Genomic DNA, 16,250 nt, shown 5'->3' on the forward strand with positions numbered 1-16,250 from the left:
TACAAATACCTAAATGGTGATTCCAGCATAGGAAAAAAACTATTCGGCCTCAGGGGGTGTAAGAGGACACGGGGCCACACAATGAGATTGGAGGAGAAGCGGTTTAACCCTAAACTGCGCAGGTGGGTTTTCACTGACAGGGCAATAAGGATATGGAACTCTCTTCCAAAATTGGTGGTGGCAACGGGGAGTATGGATATTTTTAAAAGACTCTTGGATGTGCATCTTAAAGAAAACAACATACAGGGATATGGGCAATAATTATAAACACTGACACACCTACACCTACACAGGTTGAACTGGATGGACATATTGTCTTTATTTAACCTTACCTACTATGTCACTATGTAACAGCCCACCAGGCTCCATACTGTATGTGACTAAGAATATTACTTTTAAGTGTACAGGCATTTTAATATGAGTGCTGTTCAATAACTTCTCAGCCATTTCCTTACTGTACTTCTTTTTCTCATTGTAGGACAACTGCCTTTGGATTCCTGAACGCCCTTTGCAAGCTGGCCGCCGTCCTGGGAATAAGCATTTTCACATCCTTTGTGGGAGTAACCAAGGCAGTGCCTATTCTCCTGGCGTCTGCTGCATTGGCGCTGGGTAGCTTTTTAGCCCTCAAATTGCCAGAAACACGAGGCCAGGTGCTTCACTGAGATGAGAAGAGAAATCAGATTTGTAGACACTGTGAAATGTCTTTTTTTTTTTTCAGGTCTCTCCTCGTTTCCTCCTCATAGAGTGTTGGCTTAAATCATATTCACATACATTTAGTATTGATGGGTTATCAGAGTTGGCAATGTTTGCACTATTCTTAATTCTGAGAATTCGTAGAACAATGGCACATGGTGTAGAGCAACCTTTTATCAAGCTAGAGAAACCCTTGAAATATTTTTGGGGTCTCAGGGAATCCCTGCTAAAAATTATTATATCTACAACTCATGGTACATTACCTTAATTACTAAAATGAAAATACAATCATAAATAAATTAGGAACCTAGAGTATTTGGTACCCAAGGTAGATAGATCCTTTCTAAAAATTCCCCTGCCCTATAAAAAACAATTATTTTGGTAATAATCATTAAGTTAAAATGAAACAAATACCAATAGCTGGAAAAGAAATTATCCTGGCAGTTGTGTAATGCGCTAATAAATTGATGGTCAGTGGAGAAAACACCAGTGGAGAAAGATCTCCTTAAATTGGTGGCACCATCAGGTGGAAGGTCAATCCACCACTGCTCGATGCTCAAGGAACCCCTTGCCAACCGTGGTAGAATCCTAGAGTTCCATTAAACCCTGATTGAGAATGACTGGTCTAGAGAGTGTATTAGACTATGGAGCCTGTTCTATGTTCTAGACCACGGTAGCTTAGGATGAAGTCCTTCTAGGTCACTCATATGATATCATATTAATTAAAATTTGGGTGATTGGAGTCTACTGACTGCATTAAATTGTCCTCTTCCAGATCGTTAAAGTGGGATGAAAAAATCAAGGCAAACTATGATTCCATCTGCCCATGTATGTAGCCATTATTCTACTTTGTCTTTGTTAAGCTGGAGTTGATAGGACGCATCCTCCCGATACTCTTCATCTCCTGGCACTCTATGTGTGAGATTTCACAATGTGTTGCAAAGCCCATTCATCTCTAAGGACGGACAGAGCTGTAATTTACTCACAGCAAAAGAAAGCAGACTAATCGACTTCAGAATTCAAGAAATGCGCCCATTGTGTTCAATACTGTGCTTGTCTACTGTATACTGTGTGAATTACAACTTTGTTCATAGATGTGAATAGTGGCTGTCATACACGTGGGAAGGTGCATATCAGTGCTGTGATGTGATGAACCACATCTAAAGAATTTCAATAGTTCCCTTTAACCCTTACTTGTAATGTAACTTCAATTCAGATTTAGTCTCAAGCATTTCAAAGATTGGGCCAACTAATTTCTAGCTTAATCTTTGCATGTATAGATATCCCAAATTTTCAACGTTTTCTAAGTAAACGTTGATGTAACATGGATCTCTTTTGAACTCTGGGTACATGATAGACTGTTTTATTTCCTCTGTTATCATGCCTTGGTCCAACCATGGAGATCTGTCCTTAACAGCCTTGCTCCAGCTTATTTCACATAACAAGCAACGCAGGTTTACAACTTAGGCCCGAGTTCTCCACCTATTCCTATAAAGTTTCAAGCACAAGAAGCACTGACCACACTCTGAATGAATGGCCTAAGAGAGAAAGGCAGAGTTACAGTCCAGATCCCCCCATTAGTGAACTCAGATATGTCCACCCACCAATGAGTTATCAATTCTGGGTAGACGTTCTGTTTATTATATGCGGCCATCTGCATCTGCTCATCCCTCCAAAACATACAAATGTTGATGCAACACTGTGCTAGCTAGTGAATACATTAGTTCTTAGTGTGCCCACAGGCAAAGCATGGTCATAACCAAGAACAGGAAACAACCATACTTGGTGATTCCTCCTCCAAACACCCCCTGGTCTTGTGTTCTCAGGGACAGAATTAAAAGCTAGATTCACTTTTTTTTCTAAATTCCAGCTATCCCATGTACCAATATTCAATAACGTATCTCTGTTGTAGAAAAATAAAAACTGTCTTTGATTTTTAGAACAAGGCCTTACCTACGCCCCTGGTGTGTTCCATAGAAAAGTTAATGACTAAATGCATGCCTGGAAGAATGTCAGGGATGCTGTACAAACATAGTTGATGGGTGCAGGGTGTGTGTGCTAATGAGGCCAGCTGATGAACTGCTTCCTGTGTCTTACTGGTTTTCTCATCCCCAAATCTACATACAGTACCAGGAAGTCATGAACTTTTCTATGAGACACACCAGGGATTAAGGTAAGGCCTTGTTCTAAAAATCAAAGAAAGCTTTCATTTTTCTGCAACAGTGGTACATTGATGGTATATTGGTACATAGGGGTGCTGGAATGTAGGGAAAAAGTAAACTTAGCCTTTAAATTAGCATGGTTAGATTTTTTCCAACTGAACAATATTGTTCTCCTCTGAGGAAAGGTGGGATATGTTCTCCTACTCTCCCTCCTCCATAGTCATGAACATGTAGGAGCTTACATGAATGTACGACTTGTATGTGATGTCCAAAAACCACTTAGGTCACCACCCCTCAAATCCATCTACCAATATAACCCCTAGGGTGCACTGTCATTGGGTGACATAGATAACTCCCTCAGATATACAGAAAGCACAAACATTAGACCAGCTATTGGTAAACAGAAACAAAACATTCCATAACATGAAGGTACATTCCATGCCAGTGTGGTCCCCCATATTGGCCAAAATGGAGATATATAGTAATTAAAGCATCCTAATAGCACATTTAAAGAAACTACAATTCAGAAGGCTAGGAGAGTGCCTGCATTTGAAAATCACTTTGGGCGGGCTTAACCTGATAGTGGGCAATTTTAAAGTACAACCCAAGTAAGAATAACCTGCCCTTTGTCCAAGTAAGAGTAAACTGCCCATTAGGTCAAGTTTCAAAAGACTGGTGGTCAAATTTTTTAAAATCTGCAACAGTAACACAGGCATTACAGGATCCATTTTGTTTTTCTATTTGCCACCCAAAAAAAATACATCACCTTCAAGGCCCTGCTTTGGCGCAGCTCCCGATTTAAGATTGCACACATCAATGTGTAGTATTTGTTGTAAATGTTAAGTAAGAGAATGGAGTAAAAATTATGTTCAATAGGCCCCATTTTAAAGTCTCAGTGTGACCATGTATAGTGTATACAAAGGCTTCTTCACCTATGAAATACCTGTTTTGCCCTGGCTGGCTGTGGAATACTGTACTTCCAATGCTTTTTTTTTTCCTGTGTAACACAGAGGATTAATTGCATTATGCGATGTTAAAATGACTATATGTTCTTCAGAAGCAAACAGCCTTTCATACAAATCTTTAAGGCCTCCTTGCTTTGGTAGGACCCTATATTGTACAGTAGGTGGACTTCTGTTTTTATAATCGGAAACTGTCATACAGGTGTGCCACCTGATTTACATCTAACGGGTCCTTATTTTCCTCAGTTGCATAGTCAAGAGGCAGCCATTAGGTCTCTAAGCACACTGCATGCCTATAGGGAAATGCATTCTGAGCTGCCGGAGTAGTTACATTTATACATACAGTATATATATCTAAAAAAAAAAAAAAACATAAATTTAAATGTAAAGACAAAAAAATTGGTTTATTTATATAATATAAATGGTAATTTCATCACCATGTGTATTATATTGTAAATACTTAGATATATATATATGGGCAAATGATGCTTTGACGGTCTACTTGCTCTTGACGTAATAAGACATACCTTAAATTTGTATAGAATATGGACTTCTTTGCAGCTTACCGTCATATAATGTGCACATATCCAGCTTTGTGACCTCCGACGGATAATCGTCTGCGGAAAAAAATGACTTTGTGAAATGGCAAGATATGTGGCGCTTGTCCCAGGGTCGGACTGTAACTTGGTTGTAGCCACAAGCCAACTGACCGGATTGATGAATTATGATGTCATACTTAGCAGACTGTGGAAGGTCTGAGAAGGCCTCAATTCTGCCACCTTTTTCAAGCATTCCTGAGCTACTCTACACTGAATTGTTTATATGTCAATAGTTTTAGATTAAGTCCAGCACTTGCTGCTGTGGAAAAATGTAACCACACAATTTACCCTTAATCTGGACATTTCACAGGAACAAAAACAGCTAACGCCATCAACGATGTATCATATCAAAAATATTTACCAAAACTAAAGCAGTAAGTCAACTGGACCGTACATTATGGCCTATTTCGGATGACGGGCTATAAGCTGTTTTCAAGAAAAATACCTTTCCAATCTCCAAAACACAAAGGTCGTATGGCTCTGTCCTACAGGTCACAAGGTCAGTACATGGCAAAAATTGAATAGACTATGCAGAGGACACAAGAGCACAAGTCTTTAATCATCACTAGAAGAGCACAAAAAATTGTCAGCAAATTGTTTTGAGAAGAAAGCACACAAGATATGTTCTAAGTATAGTCCAAACCATAGAGACATACAATGTTTCTATCGCATCTTTGCAGACTGGAATTAGTCTGACATGTGTTCTATAATTCGACCTGTTGGTCATTTTGAAACAAAAAGTGTACTAATTTGTACAGAGTTGTAAAAAAAAAAAATTATGAAAAATTGAAATATTTTTGATGGTAGCTATGAATTGTATGTAATGATACTACACCTTGTATCTTTGTGTGGTGGCCATGCTTAATGTTACCAAGGATTGCTCTGTAGTTTTCATGTTAGTAAACCGGATAATAGATATCTTTTGTATATTGTTGTCAAAAGACTCCCTGCTGGACTGGCCGAATTTTGAGTCATGTATGGCCGGCTTAACAGGGTTGGTGTATAGGGTAGGATACAATTCACATCAACAGATGTCTACATTCCGCAAACAGAAGCGCAACACTGCCCCCAGATGGGAAGGACCACATTCTTCTCTGGTTGTATAACTTCACGTTGAACCATTTCCAGGATGGGAAGGACCATGTTCTTCTCTGGTTGTATAACTTCACGTGGAACCATTTCCAGGATGGGAAGGACCATGTTCTTCTCTGGTTGTATAAATTCATGTTGAAACATTTCAAGGGTGGGAAGGACTATGTTCTTTCTTGTTGTATAATTTCACGTTGAACCATTTCAAGGATGTGAAGGACCATGTTCTTCTCTTGCATAATTTCACATTTAACCATTTGAAGGTGGTATCTAGGGTTGAAGGAAGCATAGTCGACAAAGTATGGTCACTTGATTACACTAGTAAGGGAATTTTAATTTTTATTATGAACCCTAGTGTTAATGTAACCCTTACAGAGAACCTTTCATGTCTGTAGGTCATGATGTTGTATCGAAGGTCCTTCCCATATATCAGATTAAAGCCCATGCTTTCTGAGATTTCGTAACAGGGTGAAAATCAAACAATGTCCAAAGAGACAAAAGTCCAGCTACCTTTTCTTGTGCACACGACATCTCTGATGTGAAATCTGCTTGTAGGTATACAGATCAGTCTCACATTGCATCTCCAATTTAACTGATCCCTTTTGGTGTTCAAAAACATAAATAAACGAAAAAAAAAAAAAAATTGCCTTGTTTCAAAAACTTTCATGACAAAGAACAGTGAATGGCTAAGAATTCCGTTTGTGAAGGATTTCTTTGGGAACAAAAGGCAAAACATTGAACAAGGAAAGGCGTTTTAACAGGAGAAGACAGCAATTTACTATTCTTTGTCAGTTTTGTAAATATCAGCATTGTATGCGGACTTGGATTTAAACTGTGCAGTTGTTTCTTGAAGATCTCACCTTAAGTTGTCCTTCGCCTCCATCTCTGAGCGTTAGTAATGGCAATGTGTGAGCTGATGACCAACCCTTACAGGAATATCAACTTAAACATATGAAATAGACTAGAACAAGTAGCTCAAAGACTACAAAAACCATAGAAGAACAAAACCACACAATCACCATCAGCTTGTCATGGACTACATTGTGACAATCAGTTTGTGTGCCGTGTATACGTCACCTGTCATCAATTGCCAAATATTTTTATACTTTCTTTTATTGTCTTAACAGCTGTTCCAATTTGTTCTTCAATAACTTATGATGCAATAGTCGTAGCTGTGTTTTAGGGTATGATAATACAACAAAGGAGATGAGGAAGTACGTCGGTTGAAGAAGAGCTGAACCAACAGCTACCCATTTTTGGCAAAAACTCCTAACAAGGGTTAAATCTAGGTGGGAGCTTCAAATTTCGTAGGTAACCTAACAACAAGTTGCTAATGTCAATGTTACAGGAACCAAACTCAACTGTAGTGGTCAAGGTGGCCATTTTGGTTCATGAGTATAGCACTCAGGGCATCACTAGGAAACCTTAAAATATATAAATATATCAAAACTCTTCTAATGTTTGCAACTAAATTAAAAGCCTGACTCAAGCCGAAACGTTTTGTTTTTGATATAGCAGGGATTAGAATTTCTGTCAGACTTTAAATGTTATCTGTGTCCCCCTTTGAGGAGATCTGTCTGTGAACTTTAATGGCTGTCTGTGTCTCCATGTCTCTTTATTTCGTGTTCTGTCCGATACCCTTCATTTAGACATGAAGTGGAAAGAATCTTTCTCATGGTGACACATACAGTTTTTGGCAGATATTCCAAACCTCCCATGCTACTATTAGAAAATGTGTTTTTTGCTGGCACCAACATGGCAGCATACATGTGGTAGTATGCTGCCATAGATTGGCACCAGGAAAGTAACATTAGGTAAGTATTTGATACAATTTTCAGATTTTCTGGCGCCAGCATGGCAGCATACTACTACATGTGTGCTGCCTTAGATTGGCCCCAGGAAAAGAAAATTACGGTATTTGATACAATTTTCCATTTTGATGCCTTTGTCTCCACATTGACTTTTATGTCTGAGAGGCATGAAATAGACAGGAAGTGGGGACATTTTCCCCCCACTTCCTAGTCCCTTAAACCATTTAAAAGGAATCTGAGGCAAAATCTACCAAATGAGGATAAAAATGAAAATAATGGTTGACAGGTTCCATAATCTATAACTAAGAGCAAAGGGGTTGGCATTAAGTAAAGTTAGAACTCATAATCTTGTCCCTGTCTTAGCCCTTGTACACACGGTCGGAGATTCCGGCGGAATGTGTCCGATCGGACCGTTTTGTCGGATATTCCGACTGTGTGTGGTCTACATCGGACTGTTTCCGTCGGAGTATCCAACGGACCAAGTTTTCCAACTTGTGGGTAAAATTTTCAGACAAAATGCTCCGATCGGACATACTCCGATCATGTGTAGAGAATTCCGATCGGACAAAGTGCCACGCATGCTCAGATCAAATTCCTACACCAAAGCTATTGGCTACTAGCCTGAACATAGTCCCGTCGTAACGAAATAACATTCCGACAACTTTGTCCGACCGTGTGTATACAACAGTTTCGGACAAAATCCGACGGATTTGGTTGTCGGAATCTCCGACCGTGTGTACAAGGGCTAAGGATACCTAAACCTAGCACCGCCAACCCCAAGTGTGTATAGAGCTATTTTAGGAAATTGGTACATGCATAACTTTGGTTGGAGGTGCTATATAAAGGTAGCATGAGAACCTTCAAGGTGCATCCTATAGCCCCCAGAGTATCAATAAGCTTTGTCATTTAGGTTCATCATAAAGGCATGATGTACCTAAATGAGAGAGCTCAATGACACTTTGGAGACCATAGGATGCATATCGAATGTTTTTATGTTCTCTATGAACACTTGTGTTGGTGGAGACTCAGCCCATAAATTATCACTTGAGGATGAGCATAGCAAGATGATTTAGAGCATGGGTCTTCAAACTACGGCCCTCCAGTTGTTCAGGGACTACAATTCCCATCATGCCTAGTCATGTCTGTGAGTGTCAGAGTTTTACAATGCCTCATGGGATGTGTAGTTTCGCAACAGCTGGAGGGCCGTAGTTTGAGGATCCCTGATTTAGAGGTTTTAGTTTTTTTACCCCATCAACTTTTGAATGGTAGCCCATGAAAACAAACATTTTGCAGGAGCTCCCATTAAAGTCAATGGGGCCAAAAATTTGAAATTCTGCCCCCAAGAAGTTCATGCATTTTTTTGAGTATTACATGACAAGCGACACAATGCACACATTGGGATTCTTCATCCTAAGCATTGTCACACTTCAGAAATAGCTCAAGAGTGAATGATGGCCCAGACCAATTAAGATAGGTGTCCCTAAGCTTAAGTGTATTCACATAGGGGTAGCAGTCCCAGAAAAACCCATGAACACTTTAAGACGGTGTATGAAATTGATCTCACAGGTACTTATGAGTCTTTTTTGTGTTGGTACCCAACTTTTTGAGTTCCTGACTCCTAAAAAGTGCCTGCTTGCTCCTAAGTTGAACTTGCCTATCTCAGCAACGTGCCCATAGCTGCCTTTGAGTCGCAACAAGACCACAGCAGCCTGAACAACCTCTTCCAACAGGAAATTCCTTCCAAGTGACGTACTTCCTCGTTTTCTATGTAATAATTAAGTTTTCTCGTCCTATATCCATTCTTTGTGGTAGTTGGTCCTCACCTATGTAGTACTGTCTGTTTGCAATCTGTACCGTGGTGTAGTTTTTAGATGTTTGTAAAGAGAAGTATGAAAAATGTAAAATCTTTGTCTTGGAAAACAATGCTCCATTTGTCAATACAAAAGTGAATAGTTCTATGGGAGGTATTATTTTGTCCTGCTGATATGGTGCTGTGGAAGGTCTGTGTGAGACTCTGTGCTCCCTGGAAATTGGTAACCCTCCATTGTGCAAAGAACCATTTCCAGATGTGAGCAAAAAAGTATCAATAAATATATGTCCACCAATGAGAAGTGTTGTTGATCAATGTGTAAAAAATAAAAATAAAAATAAAACGCAATGGAATGGTGGATGTGGCCTACCCAACCAATCGGGTGATGCTTTCACTTTTTTAAACCAAAAAAAACAACAAAAAAAGGGCACACCAGCCTAGCACATTATCGTGAACACCATTTATTAATAAGAATTGTATAAAAGTAATTACAAAAGCTGTAAGTATGTGGATATATAATGAATCCTGTAGCAAGGCCTCCTGAACTTGGACCTGGATAATTAATGTGAAAGCTCAAACAACACAAACAAAAAATGCTAACGCGTTTCAAAAGATATAGAAACTGGAAGGAAGAAAAAATGAATCACAATTTTCAACTAGCATTGGTGGGGCCATTTTTTAAAGGTATTTTAAATTGATGAAGCTTTTTTTTGTTCTTTTGGTTTAGGATTAGGGATGGGCAAATGGTTCGGCCCGAGCATAAGTTCGGGTCAAACTTTGGTTATGCAGATGTTCCAACGAACACCGAACAATATGCCGTGTTCGGGGAAAATTCGGAACACGGTTAAAGTCAATGGGACATTAACATGAAAAATCAAATGTGTTCAATTTAACCACTTCAGCTCCGGACCAATAAACACCTTAAGGACCAGAGGTCTTTTTGCAATTTCGCACTGCGCTGCTTTAACTGGTAATTGCGCGGTCATGCAATATTGCACCCAAACGAAATTCGCGTCCTTTTCTTCCCACAAATAGAGCTTTCTTTTGATGGTATTTGATTGCCTCTGCGATTTTTTTTTTTGCGATATAAATGGAAAAAGAGCGAAAATTTTGAAAAAAAATGATATTTTCTTCTTTTTGTTATAAGAAAAATCGAATAAACTAAATTTTAGTCATACATTGAGGACAAAATTTATTCAGCCACATGTCTTTAGTAAAAAAAATGTCAATAAGCGTATATTTTTTGGTTTGCGCAAAAGTTATAGCGTCTACAAACTAGAGTACATTTTCTGGAATTTACACAGCTTTTAATTTATGACTGCCGATCTCATTTCTTGAGGTTCTAAAATGGCAGGGCAGTACAAATCCCCCCCAAATGACCCCATTTTGGAAAGTAGACACCCCAAGGAAATTGCTGATGGGTATGTTGAGCCCATTGAATATTTATTTTTTTTGTCCTAAGGGATTGAATAATGACAAAAAAAAATAAAAAATTTTTTTTACAAAAAGTTGTCACTAAATGATATATTGCTCACACATGCCATGGTTATATGTGGAATTGCACCCCAAAATATATTCCGCTACTTCTCCCGAGTATGGGGATACCACATGTGTGGGACTTTTTGGGAGTCTAGTCGCGCACGGCACCCCGAAAACCAATCACCACCTTCAGGATTTCTAAGGGTGCAAATTTTTGATTTAACTCCTCACTACCTATCACAGTTTCGAAGGCCATAAAATGCCAAAATAGCACAAAACCCCCCAAAATGACCCCATTTTGGAAAGTAGACACCCCAAGCTATTTACTGAGAGGCATGTTGAGTCCATGGAATATTTTATATTTTGCCACAAGTTGCGGGAATATTACAAACTTTTTTTTTTTTGCACCAAGTTGTCACTAAATGATATATTGCTCACACATGCTATGGGCATATGTGAAATGACACCCCAAAATACATTCTGCTGCTTCTCCTGAGTACGGGGATACCACATGTGTGGGACTTTTTGGGAGTCTAGTCGCGCACGGCACCCCGAAAACCAATCACCACCTTCAGGATTTCTAAGGGTGCACATTTTTGATTTAACTCCTCACTACCTATCACAGTTTCGAAGGCCATAAAATGCCAAAATAGCACAAAACCCCCCCAAATGACCCCATTTTGGAAAGTAGACACCCCAAGCTATTTACTGAGAGGCATGTTGAGTCCATGGAATATTTTATATTTTGCCAAAAGTTGCGGGAATATTACAAACTTTTTTTTTTTTGCACAAAGTTGTCACTAAATGATATATTGCTCACACATGCTATGGGCAGAAGTCAAATTACACCCCAAAATAAATTCTGCTGCTTCTCCCGAGTACGGGGATACCACATGTGGGGGACTTTTTGGGAGCCTAGCCACGTACAGGACCCTGAAAACCAAGCACTGCCTTCCGGATTTGAATATAAAATGCTACCAAAAAACCTGTTAGCGATGGCAGGGATCAGGCCTGACTCTGCGATCGCTGCAGTTATGTGTTTAGTGTTTTGTAAGTGACAGTGATCGATCGATACTGCACTTGGGTGGGCTGGGCAGAGGGGCAAAACGCAGGTGCTAGCAGGTATTTGGGCTGATCCCGCTAACAATGCGTTTTTTTGGAACCCTAAACTGCTGGGGACGCTAGTATAGATCTGATCAGATCAGATATTGATCTGTTCAGATTCTATACCACTACGGGAGGTGTATGCTTTGCGTGTGGGTGTTAGCGGTACTGGCACTAACCTAGCGCTGCCTGGGGTGACGCAGACCATGACCCTAAAACCTAATTGATATCATCCGCCGGGTGATCAGGGGGTTAAACCTTTATTGGGTAATAAATGGTGGGTGCCCTGATGCTATAAAAAACAAACTAACCAGAGTCACCCGTAACACTTATACGGTGATCAGTGGTGAAAGGGTTAACTAGGGGCAATCAGGGGGTTCAAATTTTTATTAGGTAGTATATGGGGGTCCCTGGCGCTATATAAAAACCTGACGGGGAACCTAAATAACTAACTGGCTAACCAGCGTCACCAGTGACACTTATACTGTGATCGCTGGTGAAAGGGGGTGAAAGGGTTAACTAGCAGCAATCAGGGGGTTAAAACCATTATTGGGTAGTATATCGGGGTACCTAGCGCTATAAAAACCTGGCGGTGAACCTAAAAAAATAACTAGCTACCTAGCGACACTAGCGACACTGATGCAGCGTTCAGAAAAATTATCGCTTAGTGACACTGGCAAAAGGGGGTGAAAGGGTTAACTAGCGGAAATCAGGGGGTTAAAACCATTATTGGGTAGTATATCGGGGTACCTAGCGGTATAAAAACCTGGCGGTGAACCTAAAAAAATAACTAGCTACCTAGCGACTGTAGCGACACTAATGCAGCGATCAGAAAAACGATCGCTTAGTGACACTGGCAAAAGGGGGTGAAAGGGTTAACTAGCGGCAATCAGGGGGTTAAAACCATTATTGGGTAGTATATCGGGGTACCTAGCGATATAAAAACCTGGCGGTGAACCTAAAAAAATAACTAGCTACCTAGCGACACATGCAGCGATCAGAAAAATGATCGCTTAGTGACACTGGCAAAAGAGGGTGAAAGGGTTAACTAGCGGCAATCAGGGGGTTAAAACCATTATTGGGTAGTATATCGGGGGAACCTAGCGCTATAAAAACCTGGCGGTGAACCTAAAAAAATAACTAGCTACCTAGCGACTGTAGCGACACTAATGCAGGGATCAGAAAAACGATCGCTTAGTGACACTGGCAAAAGGGGGTGAAAGGGTTAACTAGCGGCAATCAGGGGGTTAAAACCATTATTGGGTAGTATATCGGGGTACCTAGCGATATAAAAACCTGGCGGTGAACCTAAAAAAATAACTAGCTACCTAGCGACACATGCAGCGATCAGAAAAATGATCGCTTAGTGACACTGGCAAAAGGGGGTGAAAGGGTTAACTCTAGGGGCAATCAGGGGGTTAAATCTTTATTGGGGGGTGATAGGGGGCTACCCTGGACCTAACACTAACTGTCCTGACAGTTTTTACTGTCACAACTGACACTGAATGCATTGATCAGTAAAGAAATGATCAATGCAATCAGTGACACTGTGACTGGGGGGGGAGGGGGATCGGGGGGGGGATCGGGGGGGGGATCGGGGGGGGGTTTGTGTGCCTGTGTGTACCTACATGTCAGTGTAGTGTTGGTGCACACTTACTATTAGTCTTCTCCTCGTAGTCCGGTCAAAAAGACCGCCCCGAGGAGAATGACATCACTTCCTCCTTCCTGTGTAAACAATACACAGTGGGAGGAAGCTTCTCATTGGCCAGGAGCGATCCAGAGGGGGTGGCCGAAAACCAACGGCCATCCCCTCATCACGGAGCGCTCCTGGAGCGAACCGGACCGCTGTAACCAGCGGGAGGGGGTCCGATCGGACCCCCCACCCGCTGGAAGGCAGGCACGTACATCTACGTGATTGTGCCTGCCTGTGCCATTGTGTTGACGTACATTGGCAATACGGCGGTCCTGAAGTGGTTAAAGACCTATATGCAAGTTATTGTCATAAAAAGTGTTTGGAGATCCGGTTTACATAAAATGGGTATCCCCGCCCCCTCTGACGCCCCGGGAAAGCCATGGGGAAGTCCTCGTAAACTCAGTTATAAAAGAACTGTCACCTGCGAGCACGAGCCATACGGCGGGTGCCTCCCATGGAGGCAGATCGGTGGCGGCTTGCAGGATTTGGGGTTTTTTTTCGGTCCGTTGGCAGAGCGATAGAAGAAGATGAATGGACGTGGGACATTTTTATTTTTTAATATAGGACTTGTCCCAAAGTGTATCTTGTGTTTTTTTTTAATTTTGACACTTTTTTGTGAAATGGTCTGCCAGTAAAGATCTTTATTCACAAATGAAGCGTTTATTCCTTTCTGTGAAATTATAAAAATAGATGTTCTGCATATACATTAAGAGTGTACTCATAGTAGGCAAGCTTGTAACATGCACAAACAGGATTGTCCCCCCCCCCCCTAAAATTGTGACAGGCCCGAGCGCGCTCCCTGCGCTCACATTGTGCAGGGCCCGAGCACACTTCCTGTGCTTATATTGTGCTGGGCCCGAGCAGGCTTCCTGCGCTCACATTGTACTGGGCCTGAGCACGCTTCTTGCGCTTATATTGTGCTAGGTCTGAGCATGCTTCTTGCGCTGACATTGTACTGGGCCCGAGCATGCTCCCTGCACTTATATTGTACTGGGCCTGAGCATGCTTCCTGTGCTCACGTTGTGCCGAGCCTGAGCATGCTTCCTGCTCTCACATTGTACTGGGCCCGAGCATGCTCCCTGCACTTATATTGTACTGGGCCTCTGCGCTCACATTGTACTGGGCCTGAGCATGCTTCCTGCACTCACATTGTACTGGGCCTGAACACGCTTCCTACGCCGATATTGTACTAGACCTGAGCATGCTTCCTGCGCTCACATTGTGCCGAACCTGAGCACGCTTCCTGTGCTCACATTGTACTGGGCCTGAGCATGCTTCCTGCACTCACATTGTACTGGGCCTGAACACGCTTCCTACGCCGATATTGTACTAGACCTGAGCACGCTTCCTGCGCTCACGTTGTGCCGAACCTGAGCACGCTTCCTGTGCTCACATTGTACTGGACCTGAGCATGCTCCCTGCCCTCACATTGTGCCTAGTCCGAGCATGCTCCCTGCGCTTATTGTGCCGGGCCTCTGCGGTCACATTGTACTGGGCCTGGGCATGCTTCCTGGGCTCACATTGTACTGGGCCTGAACACGCTTCCTGCGCTTACATTGTACTGGGCCTGAGCATGCTTCCTGCGCTCACATTGTGCTGGGTCCGAGTACACTTCCTGCGCTCACATGGCTGAGCCCAAGCATGCTCCCTGCGCTTATTGTGCCGGCCCTCTGTGCTCACATTGTACTGGGCCCGAGCATGCTCCCTGCGCTTATATTGTGCCGGGCCTCTGCGCTTACATTGTACTGGACCTCAGTACACTTCCTGCGCTCACATGGCTGAACCCAAGCATGCTCCCTGCTCTTTTTGTGCTAGGCCTCTGTGCTCACATTGTAGTTGTACTGGGCCCGAGCATGCTCTCTGTGCTTATATTGTGCCGGGCCTCTGCACTTACATTGTACTTGACCTGAGCACACTTCCAATGCTCACATTGTGCCGAGCCTGAGCACGCTTCCTGCGCTCACACTGTACTGGGACTGAGCACACTTCCTGCGCTCACATTGTACTGAGCCTCAACACGCTTCCTGTGCTCACATTGTTCCGGGTCCAAGCACACTTCCAGTGCTCACATTGTGCTGAGCCCGAGCATGCTTCCTGCACTTATATTGTGCCAGGCCTCTGCACTCGCATTGTACTAGGCCTGAGCTTGCTTCCTTTGCTCACATTGTGCCAGGCCCGAGCACGCTTCTTGCCTTTATATTATGCTGGGCCCAAGCATGCTTCCTGCTCTCACATTATACTGGGCCTGAGCATGCTCACTGCGCTTATATTGTGCTGGGCCTCTGTGCTCACATTTTTCCAGGCCTGAGCACGCTTCCTACGCTCACATTGTGCAATCACACTTCCTGCACTCACAGTGAGCCTGGCCCGATCATGCTTCCTGCGCTTACATTGTACTGGGCCTGAGCACACTTAAGTCATCTGTACACCTGGTACCTGAGTGGGAACAAAGTTACCTAATCTGCTCCATCGCTCAAGTTCAAACCTCGGGCAATCTGATTTGTACTGTACTCGAGGCCTCCTGAACCATGTTCCAGACCACCTCCAGACCACCTCTAACAAGTGGACTAGGGCACGATACAGAGCAATCACACTAGTCAAAAATATTGGACTTTGGGGGTCAAATGTGCTTGGGCGCGGTACATACTAGTGCATATACATGTCTTAATCCAGAGCATTAAGTGTAATTTCTGTCTGCTGCCTCCTTCCTCTGATATCAGCACGAGTCACTTCTGACAAGTTTTCCTGATACCAAGAGAATAATGGTGACAGAGGAGGGACCTCCAGCTGATTGACTACCTCAGCTCTGTTCCTGTGTGAAGGGGGGCCTGTCCCTTCACTCAGTCCC

At 42.4% G+C, this 16,250-nt stretch overlaps 1 protein-coding gene across 1 annotated transcript in view; it reads left to right on the plus strand.

Moving 5' to 3' along the window:
• SV2A (synaptic vesicle glycoprotein 2A) overlaps window positions 1–9,427 on the plus strand; it is a 237,608-nt gene extending 228,181 nt beyond the window's left edge. The window contains exon 13 of the mRNA XM_077464254.1: window positions 479–9,427. Coding sequence (XP_077320380.1) covers window positions 479–662 — 184 coding nt within the window. The 3' untranslated portion in view covers window positions 663–9,427. The remainder of the gene's footprint in view (window positions 1–478) is intronic.
• The last annotated feature ends 6,823 nt before the right edge of the window (window positions 9,428–16,250 follow it).

This window comes from Lithobates pipiens, unplaced genomic scaffold (genome assembly GCF_037356315.1).
Source record: "Lithobates pipiens isolate NorthernLeopardFrog02 unplaced genomic scaffold, aLitPip1_a1.2 Scaffold_30, whole genome shotgun sequence".
NCBI lineage: Eukaryota > Metazoa > Chordata > Amphibia > Anura > Ranidae > Lithobates > Lithobates pipiens.